Source organism: Tamandua tetradactyla, chromosome 6, assembly GCF_023851605.1.
Source record: "Tamandua tetradactyla isolate mTamTet1 chromosome 6, mTamTet1.pri, whole genome shotgun sequence".
Taxonomy (NCBI): domain Eukaryota; kingdom Metazoa; phylum Chordata; class Mammalia; order Pilosa; family Myrmecophagidae; genus Tamandua; species Tamandua tetradactyla.
The window spans coordinates 85,846,527-85,865,290 of NC_135332.1; the positions used below are offsets into that span (position 1 = coordinate 85,846,527).

The 18,764-nt window shown below is 42.3% G+C and overlaps 1 protein-coding gene across 11 annotated transcripts in view; it reads left to right on the top strand.

Moving 5' to 3' along the window:
- LOC143688571 (maestro heat-like repeat family member 5) overlaps positions 1 to 18,764 on the top strand; it is a 94,811-nt gene that overhangs the window by 48,693 nt on the left and 27,354 nt on the right. For all 11 annotated transcript variants that reach the window (XM_077166668.1, XM_077166661.1, XM_077166659.1 and 8 more), the window contains 3 exons: positions 9,128 to 9,263; positions 9,565 to 9,719; positions 18,472 to 18,621. In XM_077166668.1, the coding sequence (XP_077022783.1) occupies positions 9,128 to 9,263; positions 9,565 to 9,719; positions 18,472 to 18,621 (441 nt within the window). The remainder of the gene's footprint in view (positions 1 to 9,127; positions 9,264 to 9,564; positions 9,720 to 18,471; positions 18,622 to 18,764) is intronic.

Genomic DNA, 18,764 nt, shown 5'->3' on the forward strand with positions numbered 1-18,764 from the left:
CTGGGGAACGGCTGTGGACTGCAGTGGCTGTGGGTGTCCTCCATCCCAACTACAGAGGGGAACAAAGACCAACACTGAGCCAGTTATTGATGGAAACATGAGAACACAGGATCCTCAGTTTCAGCCCCTCCAGCCAGCCAAAGACAGATGCCTCTGTTTCAACTGCTTCAGAGGTGATTTTAACAAAAAGCCAGAAAGGCCTGCCTTCGCAGGGTGGCGGTAAATAAGTATCTGAAGAGCACCATCTGCTAGGCAGGCTATAAACTGCAGGAAAAAAGGGCTTTGGGGAGTCTTTCTAGATCCTTCTCCCAAGGCCCACAGGATCTGGTCTATGCTCCCTGTATGGGAACCTGTCCCTATTTTGGCTAGGAAATATGGGCAACCCACTGTCAAAAAAAAAAAAACCTTAATACAAACCCAATCATCAACAAAATTCTAGACAAGAGAGAGAAACCAACCCTCAGAATAAACCCATCAAGATAATCAGATGACCAGATATCAGCTAAAAAAAATCACAAGCCATACTAAAATTCAAGAAAATATGCCCCAGTCAAAAGTCAGAGGAGATACAGGATAAGGAACAACTAATCAAAAATGTGCAAACAAATCTCCTAAACAAATTCAATGAGATGGCTAAAGAGATAGAGAATATTAAGAAGAGACTGGGTGAGCATAAACAAGAATTTGAAAGAGTACATAGAAAAATAACATCTTATGGAAATGACATACACTATGTATGAAATTAAAAATACACTACAGACATACAACAGCAGATCTGAAGAGACAGAAGAAAGAATCAGTGAGCTAGAAGACAGAACATCTGAATTTGAACAGACAAAAGAACAAATAGAGAAAAAATGGAAAAAGTTGATCAGGGTCTCAGGGAAATTATTGGCAATGCAAAGTACACAAACATATATATCATGGGTGTCCCAGAAGTTCAGAGAAGGGAAAAGGGCCAAGAAGAGTATTTGAGGAAATAATGGCTAAAGTTCCCCAACCTTTATACAAGGCATAAATATGCAAATGCAAGAAGCTCAACCTACTCCAAACAGAATTAACCCAAATATACACAGTCCAAAACACATACTAACCAGCCTGGCAAATGCCAAAGAGAAAGAGAATTCTAAAAGCATCAAGAGAAAATCAATTCAATACATAGAAGGGAAGCCAAATAAGACTAAGTACTAATTTCTCATAAGAAATCATGAAGGTGAGAAGGCAGTTGTATGATATATTTAAGATACTGAAAAGGAAAAGAATTTTTTATCCAACAAAGCTGTCCTTCAAAATGAGGGAGAGTTTTAAATATCCACAGAGAAACAGAAGCTAACAGAGTCTGTTAGCAAGAGAACTGCCCTACAAGAACTATGAAAGGGAGTTCTGCTGGCTGAAAAGACAGGAGAGAGAGAGGCTTGGAGAAGAGTATAGAAATGAAGACTATCAGTAAGGGTAACTATTCTAGTTTTCTAGCTGCTGGAATTTGATATACCAGAAATGGAATGGCTTTTAAAAAGGGGAATTTATTCAGTTGCAAGTTTACAGTTCTGAGGCCATGAGAATGTCCAAATTAAAGCAAGTCTAAAAATGTCCAAATTAAGGCACCAACAAGAGGTTACCTTCACTCAAGAAAGGCTGATGAAGTTCAGGGTTTCTCTCTCAACTGGAAAGGCACATGGCAAACATGGTGACATCTACTAGCTTTCTCTCCAGGCCTCCTGCTTCATGAAGCTCCTCCAGGGACACAGTCCTTCTTCATCTCCAAAGGTCTCTGGCTAGTGGACTCTTTGCTTCTCATGGCTATGTTGTTCTTGTCGTTCTCAAAAGGGACTCTCTCCAAAATGCTTCTCTTTTAAAGGACTCTTGTAAACCAATCAGTACCCACGTGGAATGGGTGGAGTCATATCTCCTTCTATTCAAAAGTTAATACCCACAACTGGGCAAGTCACATCTCTGTGGAGACAATCTAATCAAGTTTCCAACATACAGTAAAAGAGGGTTTTAAAGAAATGTTGCTCCCACAAGATTGATTAGGATTAAAACATGGCTTTTTTAAGGTACATAAATCCTTTAAAACCAGCACAATAACTAAAGGTATGATGAAAAGAGAGAAAAAAATATATCTGCCAAAGAAAAGTCAAAGGATCAAGTGGTTATTACTGCTTTTACAGTAATAACCTTGAATGTTATTGGATTAAACTCACCAATCAAAAGGCATACATGGGCAGAATGGAGTAAACATCAATATACTGTTTGCAAGAGACTCATTACAGACCCAAAGATATACAAGTAGTTGAAAGTGAAAGAATTGAAAAGATATTCCATGCAAGAAGTAACCAAGAAAAAAAAAACCCAAAACATTGTGGTAGCTATACTAATATCAGACAACATACACTTTAAATGCAAAAATGTTACAAGAGACAGAGATGGACATTATATATTAATAAAAGGAATAATTCACCAAGAAGTAGCAATCATAAATATCTATATGCACCTAAATTAAGATGCCCCAAAGTACAGGAGGCAAACACTGGCAAACCTGAAAGGAGTACTAGAGGTCTCTACAATAATAGTGGGAGACTTCAACACACCACTCTCATCAATAGACAGAATATCTAAGCAGAGGATCAATATGGAAACAGAGAACCTAAATAATATGATAAATGAATAGTCCTAACAGACATATGTGGAATGTTGTCCCCCAAAACAGCAGGACAAACATTCTTCTCAAGCGCTCCAGGATAGAACATTCTGCAAGAGAGACCACCTGCTAGGGCACAAAAAAGGTATTTGAAATGCTACAAAATGCTCTCTCTGCTTATGATAATGGAATGAAGCTGGAAATCAATAACAGACAGAGAACTAGAAAATTCAGAAGTGCCATGGTCAGGTTCATGTGTCAACTTGGCCAGTGGTTGTTCCAGGTCATCGGGTCAGGCAAGTGCTAGTCTGTCTGCTGCTATGAAGACATTTCATTGACTTATATCATGACTACATCAGCTGCATCCACAGCTGACAGCACTTGTAATCAGCTAAGGGGAGTGTCTTCTGCAATGAGTGATGCTTAATTTACTCAGTGGAAGGTTTTTAAGGAGGATTCAGAAGAAACAGTCACTCTTTCTGCTTCAGCCGGTGAACCTCTTCTGTGGAGTTCATCCAGACTCTTTGTTGGAGTCACCAGCTTCAGAGCCAGCCCTATGGATTTGAACTCTTCCATCCCCATAGTCGTCCAGCCAACCTCTCCTGACAGTTTGTTGCAGACTTCATCAGAGTTACCAGCTTGTGGCCTGTCCTACCTTGGACTCTACATTCCCCCAGTTACGTGAGACACTTTTATAAATTTTATATCTATGGATATCTCTTGCTGATTCTGTTTCACTAGAGAACCCTAGTTAATACAATAAGTATATCAAGGTAAAACAAGCCTTTTGAACAACACAGTGGGTCAAAGAAGAACTAGAAGAAATTGGTAAATATCTCAAGATGAATGAAAATGAATGCACAACATATCAAAATATATGGAACGCAGTGAGAGCAGTGATGAAAGGAGACTGTCATGGTTAGGGACAGGTGTCAACTTGGCCAAGTTGTGGTACCTGTTTATCTGATTGGTCAAACGCTGGCCTGTCTGTTGCAATGAGGACATTTCATAGGATTAGGTCATGATCACGTCAGCTACATCCACAGCTGATTCTATTTGTAATCAGCCAAAGGGGAGTGTCTTCTGCAATTAGTGATGCTAAATGTAATCATGGGAAGCCTTTTAAGGAGGACTCAGAGGAGACAGGTTCCATTCCTGCTTTGGCTGGTGAGCCTCTCCTGTGGAGTTCATCCAGGCCATCCACCGGAGTTGTCAGCTTCGCAGCCTGCCCTGTGGATTTTGGACTCTGCGTTCCTATGGTCACGTGAGACACTTTCATAAATTTTATATTTGCAAGTGTTCCCTGTTGATTCTGTTTCTCTAGCGAACCCTAACTAATACAGAGACTTACAGACAAAAACACCTATATTAAAATTTTTAAAAGAGCTAAAATCAAAGACTTAATTGAACACCTGGAGAAACTGGAGAAAGAAAGGCAAAATAATCCCAAAACAGAGGAAAGAAATAACAACGATTAGAGCATAAATAAATTGAGAACACAAAAAACAGAATCAATAAAACCAAAAGTTGATCCTTCTAGGAGATCAATAAAATTGACAAACTCTTAGCTAGACTGACAAAGACAAAGATAGAGAATATACAAATAAATAAAATCATAAATGAGAGGGGAGTTCATTACCATGGACCCTGTAGAAATAAAAAAGATCATAAGAGGACACAACAAATAACTGTATGCCAACAAACTAGATAACTTAGATGAAGTGAACAATTTCCTAGAAACACATAAACAACCTACACCGACTCAAGAAGAAACAAAAGACCCCAAGTAACCAATCACAAGTAAAAAGATTGAATCAGTCATCAAAAACCTCACAATAAAGAAAAGCCCACAACAGGATGCCTTCGCAGTTGAATTCTACCAATTCTTCCAAGGATTTTAATACCAAAGAAGTAGTAAGATCATGCTCAAACTCTTCTAATAATAGAAGAGGAGGAAACACTACCTCATTCTATGAAACCAGCCTCAGCCTATTACTGAAGCCTGATTGATACTACAAGCAGAGAAAACTGCAGACCAATCTCTCTAATGAATAGATGTAAAAGCCTCAACAAAATACTTGCAAATTGAATCCAATAGCACATTAAAAGAATTATACACCATGATGAAGTGGGTTTTATCTAGGTATGCAAGGGTGGTTCAACACAAGAAAATCACTTAATATGATATACCACATTAACACATTGAAAGGGAAAAACCACACGATCCTCTCAATTGAGGTAGAAAAGGCATTTGACAAAATACAGCATCCTTTCTTGATAAAAACAAGTAGGTATTCCTTCAAAAGGTAGGAATAGAAGGAAACTTCCTCAATATGATAAAAGGGCATATGTGAAAAACCCACAGTTAACATCACACTCAATGGTGAGAAATTGAATGCTTTCCCTCAAAGATCTGAAACAAAACAAGGACACCCATTATCACCCTGATATTCAGCACTATGGTAGAAGTTCTAGCTACAGCAATTAGGCAAGAAAAAGAAATAAAAGGCACCCAATTTGGAAAAGAAGTAATACTTTCACTATTTGCAGCCTACATGAGTTCTATATTTACAAAGTCCAGAAAGAAACTATGACAAAGCTACTAGAGCTAACAAAAGAGTTCAGCAAAGTGGCAGGATATAAGATCAACACACAAAAATCAGTAGTGTTACTACACACTGGTTATGAGCTATCCAAGGAGGTAATTGAGAAAAAAAAACTTCATTTACAATATCAACTGACAGAACGAAATATCTAAGAATCAAGTTAACCAAGTATGTAAAGGACCTGTACACAGATAACTATGAAAGAAATCAAACAAATCCTTAATAAATGGAAGAACACTCCATGTTCATGTATTGGAAGGCTAAATGTCATCAAGATGTCAATTTTACCCAAAGTGATCTACAGATTCAATGCAATACCAATCAAAATTCTAACAGCCTACTTTGCAGAAATGGAAAAGCTAATTATCAAATTTATTTGGAAGGGTAAGGGGCTTTGAATAGCCAAAAACATCTTGAAAAAGAAAAATGAAGTGGGAAGACTCATGCTTCCTGATTGTAAAGCATATTATAAAACCACAGTTGTCAAAACAGCATGGTACTGACATAAAGATAAGACATATTGGTCAATGGAATCGAACTGAGTTTGGAAATAAATCCTCAGATCTATGGTCAATTGACTGTTGACAAGGCTCCCAAGTCCAATCAACTAAAAACAGTCTCTTCAACAAATGATGCTGGGAGAACTGGATATCCATATCCAAAAGAATGAAGGAGGACCTCTATCTCACACCTTATACAAAAACAAACTCAAAATGGGTCAAAGACCTAACTGTAAGAGTCAGTACCATAAAACTCCTAGGAGAAAATTTAAAGAAATATCTTCAAGCTATAGTAAATAGGCAATAGTTTCTTAGACCTTACACTGAAAGCACAAACAACAAAATTAAAAATGGAAATGGGACCTCCTTGAAATTCAATATTTTTGTGCTTCAAAGGACTTTGTCAAAAGGGAGAAAACGCAGTCGACTCAATGGGAGAAAATATTTGGAAACCACATATCTGATAAGGGTTTGAGATTCAGAATACATAAAGAAATCCTACAACTCAACAATAAAAAGACAAACAATCCAATTTAAAAATGGACAAAAGACATAGACATTTTTCCAAAGAGGAAATGCAAATAGCTAAAAAGCATATGAAAAGATGCTCATTTTCACTAGTTATTAAAGAAATGCAAATCAAAACCACAATGGGACATCATTTCACACCTACTAGAATGGCCATTATTAAACAAACAGGAAACTATAAGTGCTGGAGAAGATGTGGAGAAATGGGAACACTTATTCACTGCTGGTGGGAATGTAAAATAGTACAGCCATTGTGGAAGACACTTGGCAGTTCCTCGAAAAGCTAAATGTAGAGTTGCCTAAACTGGCAATCCCGCTACTTGGTATATACCCAGAAGAAGTGAAATCAAGGATGTGAACAGACATTTACACACTAATGTTCACAGCGGCATTACTCACAATTGCCAAAAGACGGTGTGTTAGTTTGCAAACTGCTGCAATGTGGCATACCAGAACTGGAATGCCTTTTATAAAGGAAACTTAATAAATTACAAGTTTACAGTTCTAAGGAAGTAAAAGTGTCCAAATTAAGGCACCAGGAAGAGGTTACCTTCATTCGCGTAAGACCAAAAGGCCAGGAACACCTCTGTTGGCTGAGTAGTCACATGGCTGGCATCCTCTGGCCCCTTGCTCCTGGGCTCTGCTGCTTTCAGCCTCTGTTCTTATAAGGGTTCCTCATTTTGCTTCTCTGGGGCTGGCTTTCATCTCTTGGCTTCTCTTGGCTCTCTCCACATTCTGGCTTGCTTAACATCTCATGGCAATGTCTTCTGGGCTCCAAGCATGTCCAAACATCTGTGTCTCTATTCTCCAAGTACTGGCATGTGTGCCTTGCCATTTCTGTCATTTCTATACACTCTCTCTATGTAGGCTCATTCGTTTCTGACTCTGTCCAAAATGTTTCCTCTTTTAAAGGATTCCAATAAATTAATCAAGGCCCACCAGGAACGGGTGGAGTCACATCTCTATGTAACCAAAAGGTCACAGCCACAACTGGGTGACACATCTCCATGGAGATAATCTAATCAAAATTGCCAATACATATTATTGAATCAGTATTAAAAGATGGTTACCGGGGCGGGCCGCGGTGGCTCAGCGGGCAAAGTGCTTGCCTGCCATGCCGGAGGACCTCGGTTCGATTCCCGGCCCCAGCCCATGTAAAAAACAAACAAACAAACAAAATACAATAAAACAAGAAAATGTTTAAAGATGTTTCCCTTTCTTCCTCCCTTCCTTCCTTCCATCCTTCCTTCCTTCTCTCTGTCTTTCCTTCCCTTCCTCCCTCTCTCTTTAAAAAAAAAAAAAAAAAAAAAAGATGGTTACCTACACAAAATAGAATCAGGATTAAAACATGGCTTTTCTGCAGTACATATTTCAGATCAGTATAGATGGAAACAATCCAAGTGTCCATCAACAGATGAATGGATAAACAAAATGTGGCATATACATATGATGGAATATTATTCAGCAGTAAGAAGGTATGAAGTCCTGAAGCACGTGACAACATGGATGAAATTTAAGGCCATTATGTTGAGTGAAATAAATCAGGCACAAAAGGACAAATATTGTATGATCTCACTGGTAGCAACTAATAATAATATGTAAACTCATAAACAAAAAAATCTAGAATATAGGTTACCAGGAGATAGAATGAGGCTAGAGAATGGGGAGTGATTGCTTAATATGTGCAGAATTTTTAACTAAGTTGAATTTAAATGTTTGGGAATGGAGAGGGGTGATGGTAGCACATTATTGTGAGTACAGTTAACAGTGCTGATTTATGTGACTGTGGTTGAAAGGGGAAGTTTAGAGTCATGTAATGATATCAGAAGGAAAACTACAGATTAAAACATGGGAATGTGTGCTGGTTTGAAATGATATATGTACCCTAGAAAAGCCATGTTTTAATCCTAATCCCATTTTGTTAAGGCAGCTGTTTCTTCTAATCCCTATTCAATACTGTATGTTTGAAACTGCATGTTTGAAACTGAAATTAGATCATCTCCCTGGAGATGTAATTTAATCAAGAGTGGTTGTTAAACTGGATTAGGTAGGGGCATTGTCTCCACCCATTTGGGTGGGTCTTGATTAGTTTCTGAAGTTCTATAAAAGAGGAAACATTTTGGAGAATGAGTGATTCAGAGAGAGCAGAGCAGAACGACGTAGCCACAAGAAGCAGAGTCCACCAGCCAGTGACCTTTGGAGATGAAGAAGGAAAATGTCTCCCAGGGAGCTTTATGAAACAGGAAGCTAGCAGATGACGCCGTGTTCACCATGTGCCCTTCCAGATTAGAGAGAAACTCTGACTGTGTTTGCCATGTACGTTCTCACTTGAGAGGGAAACCCTGAACTTCATCGGCCTTCTTGAACCAAGGTATCTTTCCCTGGATGCCTTAGATTGGACATTTCTATAGACTGGTTTTAATTGGGACATATTCTTGGCCTTAGAACTGTAAACTAGCAACTCATTAAATTCCCCTTTTTAAAAGCCATTCCATTTCTGGTATATTGCATTCTGGCAGCTAGCAAACTAGAACAGAATATAAAACACAATGAATCTTGTGGTGGACAATGACTGTGATTAATTACAAATACAAAAAAGTACTTTCATGACATAAAACAAATATACAACACTACTACAAGAAGTTAATAACAGAGTGGTATATGAACTATAGTCAACGATATTTTTAATATTATTCATCAACAGTAACAAATGTACCACACCAATGCTAAAGGTCAATGATAAGAAGGATGTTTTTGGCTTCTGACGTGGCTTTCCCAGGGTAAGTAGGTGGCAGGCTGGCGACTCATGGGGGAGCTCTGCCTTCAGAGGTTGCCTCTGTACTCACACACAGCCACAAGAGGAGTTCAAACGGATGGGGCAGCTGGTGGGCATGCTGGGTATTCTGTGCCAGGACCCCGACAGAGCCATCCAGCGCTCCAGCATGGAAGGGGTAGGCCACCTCTATCAGCTCCTGATGCACCAGAAAGGTGAGCCTCCATGGACCGTGCAGCAGGCCCAACTCACAACCCCAACTGCAGCCTCAGCCCAGAGCCCACGCCAGTACCTCTGAATCCAGCTGCTTCCAAATCTGCCCCCAAACCCAACCCTGATCTCAACTATGACCGCTCTTCACCCCTAAGCCTCTAATGAGTGCGCCCTGACTCGTGACCCAATCTGACCACTTCCCCAAACAGGTGCACCAATGACTCCTCCCTAATGAGACCCCAAGTCCACCTTTGCCCCACCCTCGCCCCTGCCCAATCCCAGCCTCACCCTAACCCTGGCCAGCCAGGGAAGCTTCACAGGTAGAAGCAGGGACCCCCAAGCAACCCTCCCAGCCTGGTGTCGATGGAGCCCCACTCTGGAGCAGTGGAGACCAGAAGGCCCCTCCCACAACCCCCCAGGACCACATCTTCCAGCTCAGCAGCAACCAAGCCATCAAGGTCAGAGCTCTTGAAGTCACAGGCAGGTCTGTGGGGTGGGGGGTTGGGGGGTGTGGCCATGCTCTGCTCCCACCCCAACTGCTGGGCTCTGGCAGGGCTCCTGGCTGGACCCAGGGGCCCAGTGCCTGGGCCAGGGTTTCACCAGCAATTTCCATAGTTAAGAGAACATTCAGAAGAGCCCCAGGCACCTGGCCTGGGCCAGGGAGGGGAAGTGGGGAGATAAACAGACTCTGCTGCCAGCTGACCCAGCTCAGGAACCAGCTCTGTCTCTCACAGCTGTGTGACCTTAGAAAAATTCCTTCTCTCTGAGACTCAGCCAGTCCTCCGTAAAATGGGCAGAGTGGGTGGGGTGCCGGCTGGGCATGAGCACATGATAAGTGACGTGCTGGGAACCCCGGGTGTTCTGGGGAGGCTGGGAGTGAGTGTCCAGATGTGATCAGGGCGGTCAAGCCCAGAGACCACCTAAGGGACTGGAGTTCAGTGGCCGCACCCTGGCACATCCCAGGTCCAGGCACCTGGAATCCCTCCTGGAACAGGGCAGGCTCATGGCTGCTGGTGGCAGTTGGGGGGAGGTCCACTGCTGCATATGTACCCTGCTCCATTTCCTTGGGGCACAGCAGAGGAAGGAGCTGCAGTTGTCAGATGAATGTGTGCATCTTTAAATGCTGGAGTTACTTGCAGAGCAGCAGGGTGTGGGGTTTGGGGACACAAAGGAGCTGAGGTCCACTTCCTGTTGCATACATGCGCTAGGGCATGCCCGTGGTGCCTAGGGATAGAGGGAGGTACCTGCTCACTGCCCAGGGGGGTGAAGTGCATCTAGGCAGTTTAGGGAGCCGGAGTGGGGATGGGGCAGCACTGCTTCATGGGTCACTAAGGCTGCTGGAACAAAGTCGCACAAACTAGGAAGCTGAAAACAACAGAAATTTGCTCTTTCACAGTTCTAGAGGCAAGAAGTCCGAAATCAAGGTGAAAGTTCTAGGGAGGGTCCTCCCTGGCCTGGTCAAGCTTCTGGCGGTGGCCGGCCATCCTTGACGTTCCTTGGCTTGTGGTGGCGTCACTCCACTGTCACGTGGCCCACTCCCTGTGGGTCACCATCTCTATCTCTCTCTCCATGTTAGGACACCAGTCAGTGCATTTAGGGCCCATTCAACCCAGGAGGACTTCATCTCAACTTGATCACATCTGCAAAGACCCTTTTTCCAAATAAGGTCACATTCACAGGCACCATAGGTACAACATATCTGGGGGCTGGGTGGCCGAACTGAATTACGACAGATGCCTACCACGTGTAAGGTATTTCATAGATAAGAGCCTGTCTCAAATTTACAAATATTCTCAGGACTCTTCAAGCTTTCCCATTTATAGCCCACATACACACCCCTACCATTACCCCCAAACACATACACACATTCATGTCACTTCATGTCTCTGTGCCTTTGCGGATACGTTTCCCTTCTCAACAAGATCATCCTTCCCTACTTCTTCCTTTTCTGATCAACTTCTATGCATCCTTCAAAACGTACTCAGGCCCTGGGTCCTCTGAGGAGTCTTCACTGACTTTCTCCCCCACAGTGCAAGTTGAGCAGAACTGAACAGCTCTCACCTTCCTCGGAGTTTCTTTGCCTTCTTCGTTGCCATCTTCACACCGAGTTATAAAATGGAGGGCCTCTTACCAAGGACAGTCAGCACCCCAAAAACGGCCCCTAAACAGAATCCACTTAAATCAGGCGTCAATATTTGATAGTGAATACTGCAGGGAAGAGGGGAGTTGATGAGCATTTCATCTTAAAAAATTCAACTAAGATTATGAAAATAAGTTTTTCTTCAGTTTTATAAAATGCCTGTTATTGCAACAGTACTCAGGAAAATGTCTCTTCTCCTGTGATTTTCCTGACAAAACTGAGTGTAAACACCTTATGAGGTCCTTCCCGAGTCTGGTGTTTGTGGCATGCCCATTCTGCAGAAATATCCCGGCCTTCCCTATTTCCCCTAGAAGCCTCTCTTAGTTCCTTGCAAGCCAAGCCCTGCTCCTCTGCAGGCTGCCTTGTCGCCCTCCCTCTCTGCAGCCATCTGGTCTAGGTCAGCCAGATTCTCGATGCTCAGCAGTTTCTCCAACTCTTCTGTCATCACGTCCATGAAATCCTGCATCTCTGTCATATGCTGCCTCTTGGGCAAGCTTGGTAGCTTGACTTTGCCCTTGATTTGAACTGTGTGAGCAGGACTGATGCGCGAGGAGCTGGTGTTGGCTGGGCGGGGGTCCATGTTCCATGGAGACTCATTAGCCAAGGGACCGGTCACGGTGTGACATGATGACTTCTGCTTGCCTGCTCTTGGCATTGAACAAGTGGCAAAGGCTCCTCCCTTCCCCTGTAGACTGACACCCTTGTGCGTCTACCCCCATCAGACCTTGAGCCAGAGGTGGGAGCTCACTCATTGTTGTTTCCCAGGACCCAGCACAGGGCTTGGTGGGACAGTAGATTTTCAATCCACACCCATAAAGCAGAATCAAAGTGAATAAAATGACAAAGAAGTGGCAGCATGGCTAGGAAGTACCTCAGCGGGATATGAACCCAGCCGTGGCTGACTCCAGAACCCATGCAAGTGGGTAGCAAGGCTGTTAGAGTGCTAACACAGATAAAAGTTTAGAATGGATGAATTCAAAGTTCTAAAGACTAAAAAATCAATTGTCCATGCAGTTCATGCCAAGAATCTGGGCTGGGGACAGAGGAGGTGGGTAAAGGCTTCACTGGCTGACAGCTCAGTGTGGGCCAGTGGTAAAGGGACCCCTAGAACACTTCAGGCAGGCTGGGTGACTAGGAGCACAGTGCCTAGAACCTGGGGAGGGGCACTCTGCTCCACTCTGCACGGTTCCTGCACAGAGGGGCTGGGTGTCCAGCACTGCCTCTCCCTTGACCAAAAGCAGTGATGGATGGGAGCCCATAGGAGAAAGGATTAGGAGGGTCCGCTAATTATGGGGCAGCAAACTTTGGAATGATCAGGCTGGAGAACAAGAACAGTCACTTTGAGCCTGGGCCCTCATCCCAACTCTGTCCTTGACTCACCGTGTGGCCTTGGAAATACTACACCTTCATCACCACCACTACCAACATTATCATTGTCACAACAACCACCACCATTACCCCCAAGACCACAATCACCACCAACAACCACACCACCACCACAATCATGACAACCAGTATCACCACCATTACTGCCACCACCTCCTCCACCACTGCCACAGCCTCCACCTACATCACCACCACCACCATCAGTACCAACACCATCACCACCATCATCAGCCACCATAACCACCGTCACCACCACCTCCAACACCAGCACCAATATCATCATCACCACCATCACTACCTCCTTCCTACACCAACACCAATATTACCACCAAAACCACCAACGCCACTATCTTACCACCACCACCTCCAATGCCAACACCAATGGCATCACTACCACCACCATCACCACCAGTACCACTCCCTTCATCATCACCACCATTACCACCATCACCACCACTACCTTTATCATCATCACCATCATCACCACCGTTACCACCATCACCATTATCACACCATCACTACTCTCACTGACACTTCCATCTCACAACATGGATTCAGGCCCTTGATTAAAGTAAGACACCTCAAAATTCTTGCCAATGCTGAGACCATAATATTCTGGGATTCTAAGAGTATAACCGCTATTTCAACAGTCAAATTTCCTCATAAATATTTTACATTTTGAACATTTTTGCAAACAATTTTACAATTTAATCTTCTAAGAAATGTTCCTACCAAATTTCTAGTAGCCTAATATCCTTTTTAAAAATTGTCACAAGGTACAAATATTCCACTAAAATTATCTTAACATTCTAACCGACATTAATAACCTACCATTCTCATAAACATTTTTACAAAAATTTTAGAACTGTAACATTCTAACAAATATTTTAACTACTATTTAAAGCTTATTTTTTAATGTTTTTCTTGAATTCAAGGCATCTCATTTAGACTTATCTTCATGATATTTACCTCTAGACCATATTTTAATAGGTGAATTAACTAATTCAAATCAATGACTGATTTCAGCAACAGGATTTTTGCTTTGCTTTTATTCTCCTTTTTAGCAATTAATGTATGTTGTTAATAAACTAGTCTCCTTATGGTTCCATGAGTTTTAGGGATGGCTAAGATAATCTATGGCTTATCTGGAGATTAATTAAATGCTTTTACATTTTTATATTTTTTAATAATTTATTGAGGTAAAATATGCACAGCATAAAATTAAGCCATTGTGAAGTGAACAACTGAGTGGCATTCAGTACATACACATTGTGGTTCCACCATCACCACTATCTAGGTCCAAAACATTTTCATCACCCCAAAGTAAACCCTATATCCACAAAGCAGCTTCTCCCCATTATTCCCTCCCCCACTCCCTGGCAATCACTAATCGATTTTCTGTCTCTATGGATTTATCTGCTCTGGATATCTCATATAAGTGGAAACATACAACATGTGGCCTGGCTTCTTTCATTTAGCATAATGTTCTCAAGGTTCATTCCCATTGCAACATTAGTACTTTATTCATTCATCCATTCATGAATATTTGGGTTTGTTGATTGATTCATGTCCTCAAAAAAAGGCATGTTCAGATCTCAACCCCCTATTGGGTGTGAACCCATTTGTTAACAGGACCTTTAAAGATGTTATCAGTAAAGATGTGCCAAAATTCAATCTTAACCCAGTATGGCTGATCTGTCCCTATAAGTAAAGGAAACTGGACCTGGAAAGGGAAGCCACAGGGAGCAGCCAGAAGCTGGAAATCTGTGAAACCCAGAGAAGGGAGAGGATGCACTGCCACGTGATGGAAAAGCCAAAGAACCCCAAAGATGGCTGAGAAGCTGGAAGATACTGAGCCAGGGAGGGAATATGATGATCCTCTGAAACTGTGAACCAAGAAATTCCTGTTAAGCCAACCACTGTACAGACTTGGCTTGAGCAGACAGGAAACTGACATAGGGTTATTTCCACACTTTCGGCTATTGTGACTACTGCTGCCATGAATACTGCTGCACACTTCTCTGTCTCTGTTTTCTATTCTTTTGGATATATACCTAGGGGTGGAGTTGCTGGGTCATTTGGCAATTTTAACTTTTTGTGGAATTGGCAAACTGTCTTCCATTTCACATTCCCACCAACAATGTACAAGGCTCCCAATTTCTCCAAATCTTTACCAATATGTTATTTTCCATTTATTATGATTATGATAGCCAATCTAGTGTGTGTGAAATGATGCATAATTGTGGTTCTGCTTTTGCGTTTCCCTAATGATGCCGACCATCTTTTCATGTGCTGTTGGCCACTTATGTATCTTCTTCTGGAGAAATGTCTATTCAAATTTTTCTATTTTTTAAATTGGTTGTTGTTTTGTTGTTGTTGATTATAGGAATTCTTTATATTTTCTGGATATGAGACCTTTATCAGAAATATGATTTGCAAATATTTTCTTCCATTCTGTAGATTGTCCTTTCACTTCCCTGATGCACAGAAGTTTTTAATTTTGATACAGTCCAATTTATATATTTTTTCTTTTGTTGCTTTGCTTCTATGTTATATTTAATAATCTGTTACCAAATCCAAAATCATGAATGTTCTAGTTTGCCAGGTGCCAGAATGCAATAAACAAGAAATGGAATGGCTTTTAAAAGGGGGAATTTAATGACTTGCTAGTTTACAGTTCTAAGGCCGAGAAAACGTCCCAATTAAAACAAGTCTATTGAAATGTCCAATCAAAGGCATCCAGGGAAAGATACCTTGGTTCAAGAAAGCCGATGAAGTTCAGGGTTTCTCTCTCAAGTGGAAGGGCACATGGCGAGCACAGTCAGAATTTCTCTCTCATCTGGAAAGGCACATGGTAAACACGGTCAGGGTTCCTCTCTCATCTGGAAGGGCACATGGCGAACATGGCATCATCTGCTAACTTCTTCTCCCAGCTTCCCATTTCATGAAGCTCCCCAGGAGGCATTTTCTTTCTTTATCTCCAAAGGTCACTGGCTCGTGGACTCTGCTTCTCGTGGCTATGTCATTCTCTGCTCTCTCAGAAATCTCTCTTTCTCCAAAATGTTTCCTCTTTAATAGGACTTCAGAAACTAATCAAGACCCATCCAAATGGGTGGAGACATGCCTCCAGCTAATCCAGTTTAACAACCACTCTCGATTACATCACATCTCCAGGGAGATGATATGATTACAGTTTCAAACATTCAATACTGAACAGGGATTAGAAGAAATGGCTGCCTTTACAAAATGGGATTAGGATTAAAACATGGCTTTTCTAGGGTACATACATCATTTCAAACCAGCACAATGAAGACTTATACTTACATTTTTTCCTAAAGGTTTCATGGGTTTAGCCCTTATATTGAGGCTTTTGATCCATTTTGTGTTGATTTTTGCATATGTTATGTGGTAAATCCACATGTTCTTTTGCATGTGGATTTCCAGTTGTCCTTGCATCATTTGTCAAACAGACTAATTTTTCCCCATTGAATGGACTTGGTATCTTTATCAAAGATCAATTGGCTGTATACATAAGGGTTTACTGGACTCTAAATTCTATTCCATTGGTCTAAATATCTAGCCTTGTACCAGCACCACACTGTTTTGACTATTGTAGCTTTGAGTAAGTCTTGCAATCAGGAGGTGTGAGTCCTCCAACCTTGTTCTTTTCAAGATTGTCTGGCATATTATGGGCCTCTTACAATTTCCCATGTACTTGAGAACTGGCTTTTCCACTTTGGGAAAAAAAAAGTTTCTGGAATTTTGATAGAGATTGAATTGAACTTGTAGATTATTGTAGGCAGTATTCACAGCTTAGCAGTATTCACAGTTTAGCAATATTAAGTGTTCCAATGCACTAATATGGGATGTATTTATACTTATTTAGGTCATCTTTAATTTCTTTCAGCAATGTTTTATAGTTTTCAATGTCTAAGTTTTTCCTCTCCTCAATTAAATTTATTTCTAGATGTTTTATTCTTTTGGGTACTATCAGAAATGGATTATTTTCTTCATTGCTGGCATATGAAACGCAATGACTTTTCTGTGGTGATCTTAAACCTTGCAACTTTGCTGAATTTATTTATTAGTGCTAACAGCTTTCTTGTGGAGTCTTTGTGATATTCTATATATAGGATCATGTCATCTGTGAACAGAGATAGTTTTACTTCTTCCTTTCTAATTCGATGGCTTTTATATATTTTTCCTGTCTAATTGTTGTAGCTAGAAATTCCAGTACAATGTTGAATAGCAGAGGTGAAAGTGGACATTCTTGTCTTATTCTTGCTTTTCAAGGGAAAACTTTCAGTCTTTTGCCATTTAATATGATGTTAGCTGTGGGTTTTCATAAATGCCCTTTATCATGTTAAAGAAGTTCCCTTCTACTGTTAGTTTTTTGGGAGTTTTTATTGTGAAAGAATACTGGATCTTGTCAAATGCTTTTTCTGCATCAATTGAGATGATCAGGTGGGGTTTTTTCCCCTCCATTCTATTAAAGTGGTGTATTACAGTGTTTAATTTTCTTATTTTGAACCACCCTTGCATTCCTAGGATAAATCCCATTTAGTCATAGTGTATAATACTTTTAATATGCTGCTGGATTCTGACATTTATTTTTATACTCCGATACACATACAAACATCTTAATAGACTTTCAAACTTTCTAATATCCTAATTTGCAAAGAAACATTACCACTATCTTAAAATTCTTGCCGCACAACTTTCTATCAGGTTTTTCAGCTGTCCCTCCAGCACGAGCAGGCTAATTTCCCCTGATGAGGGATGTCCTAAGTCAATGTTCCCCAGCAGAACTTTCTACCCTGATGGAAATGTTCTCCAACTGCACTATCCAAGGGAGCCGCTGGTTACACGCAGCTGCTGAGAGCAGGAAATGGGGCTAGCATGACCAAGGAACCAAATTCTAAATTTTATTTAATTAAATTTACATAGCTATGTGTAATTTGTGGCAACGTTTTGGGCAGCATGGTGCTAAGTCTTTCCCGAAAGTCTCACCTGGGCAGCACCAGCCTGGGCCAGTCCCCCCTCCAGGAGACTGAGGCTAAGCCTACAGAGCAGGGATCAGACCTACTACCTTGATTTCCTAAATGCCCTTCACTACCCCTGAGCAACTTGGGGTCTGTCTAGGAGGTGAGGCTCGCGTCCCTGGACCTGTAGAGTACCACTCCCGGCAGAACTTGGGCAGAGAACAGAGTCACCTCCCAGGGAGCTTTACCATGGGGACAGGAGCCCTGCATTCCAGAGCCAACCTGGCCCTGCCCATGCCCATCATGCTCCATGACTCAGGACAGCCCATGCACATCTCCTGGCCTGGGGGGTTGGTCCTAGTGACCTTGAAGATCCTTTACAGCTCTGAAATTCAGTTGCTCTTCGGTTAAAATTCTGTAAAGAGGAAGACTGGGGCCTGGCAGCAGGGGTGTCCCCAGGTGGGCTGAGCTAGCAGGTGAGCAAGCCCTATGAGGTGAGGACAGGGCACAGCTGGTGGCCCAGAGAGATGGTAGAGGTATTGCAGACTTCAAGATGATGTGCCCATGTCGGGGCTCCCAGAGCACTCAGAGATGCGGAGAGCCTGGGTAAAAGGAGGCAGGGGTAAAAGCGAAGGTGGGGGAAGTGAGTCTTCAGGCCCAGGCATCCTAGGTGACAGCCACCCTCCCCTCCTGCTGCTACAGGAGGTCCTGAAGCATCTCACCAAGCTGGAACTGACTGACCTCATCTGGACGGCCATCGACGGCCTGGGCTCCATCAGCCCCTTCCGCCTGCAGGCAGCCGCCGAGATGCTGCTCACGGTCATCAAGAGCCACGGCCCCGAGCTGGAGACTGTAAGGGGTGGGGGCAGACAGCTGAGGGCTGGGCGCCAAGGGAGGAGGGGGACGGTGGTGTTTGGAGGCTGTTTGCAAGGTCATGAGACAAATGTGGCCCCGATCGAGCAGCTGCTGCACGCCTTAGAAGCACGGGGGGCGGG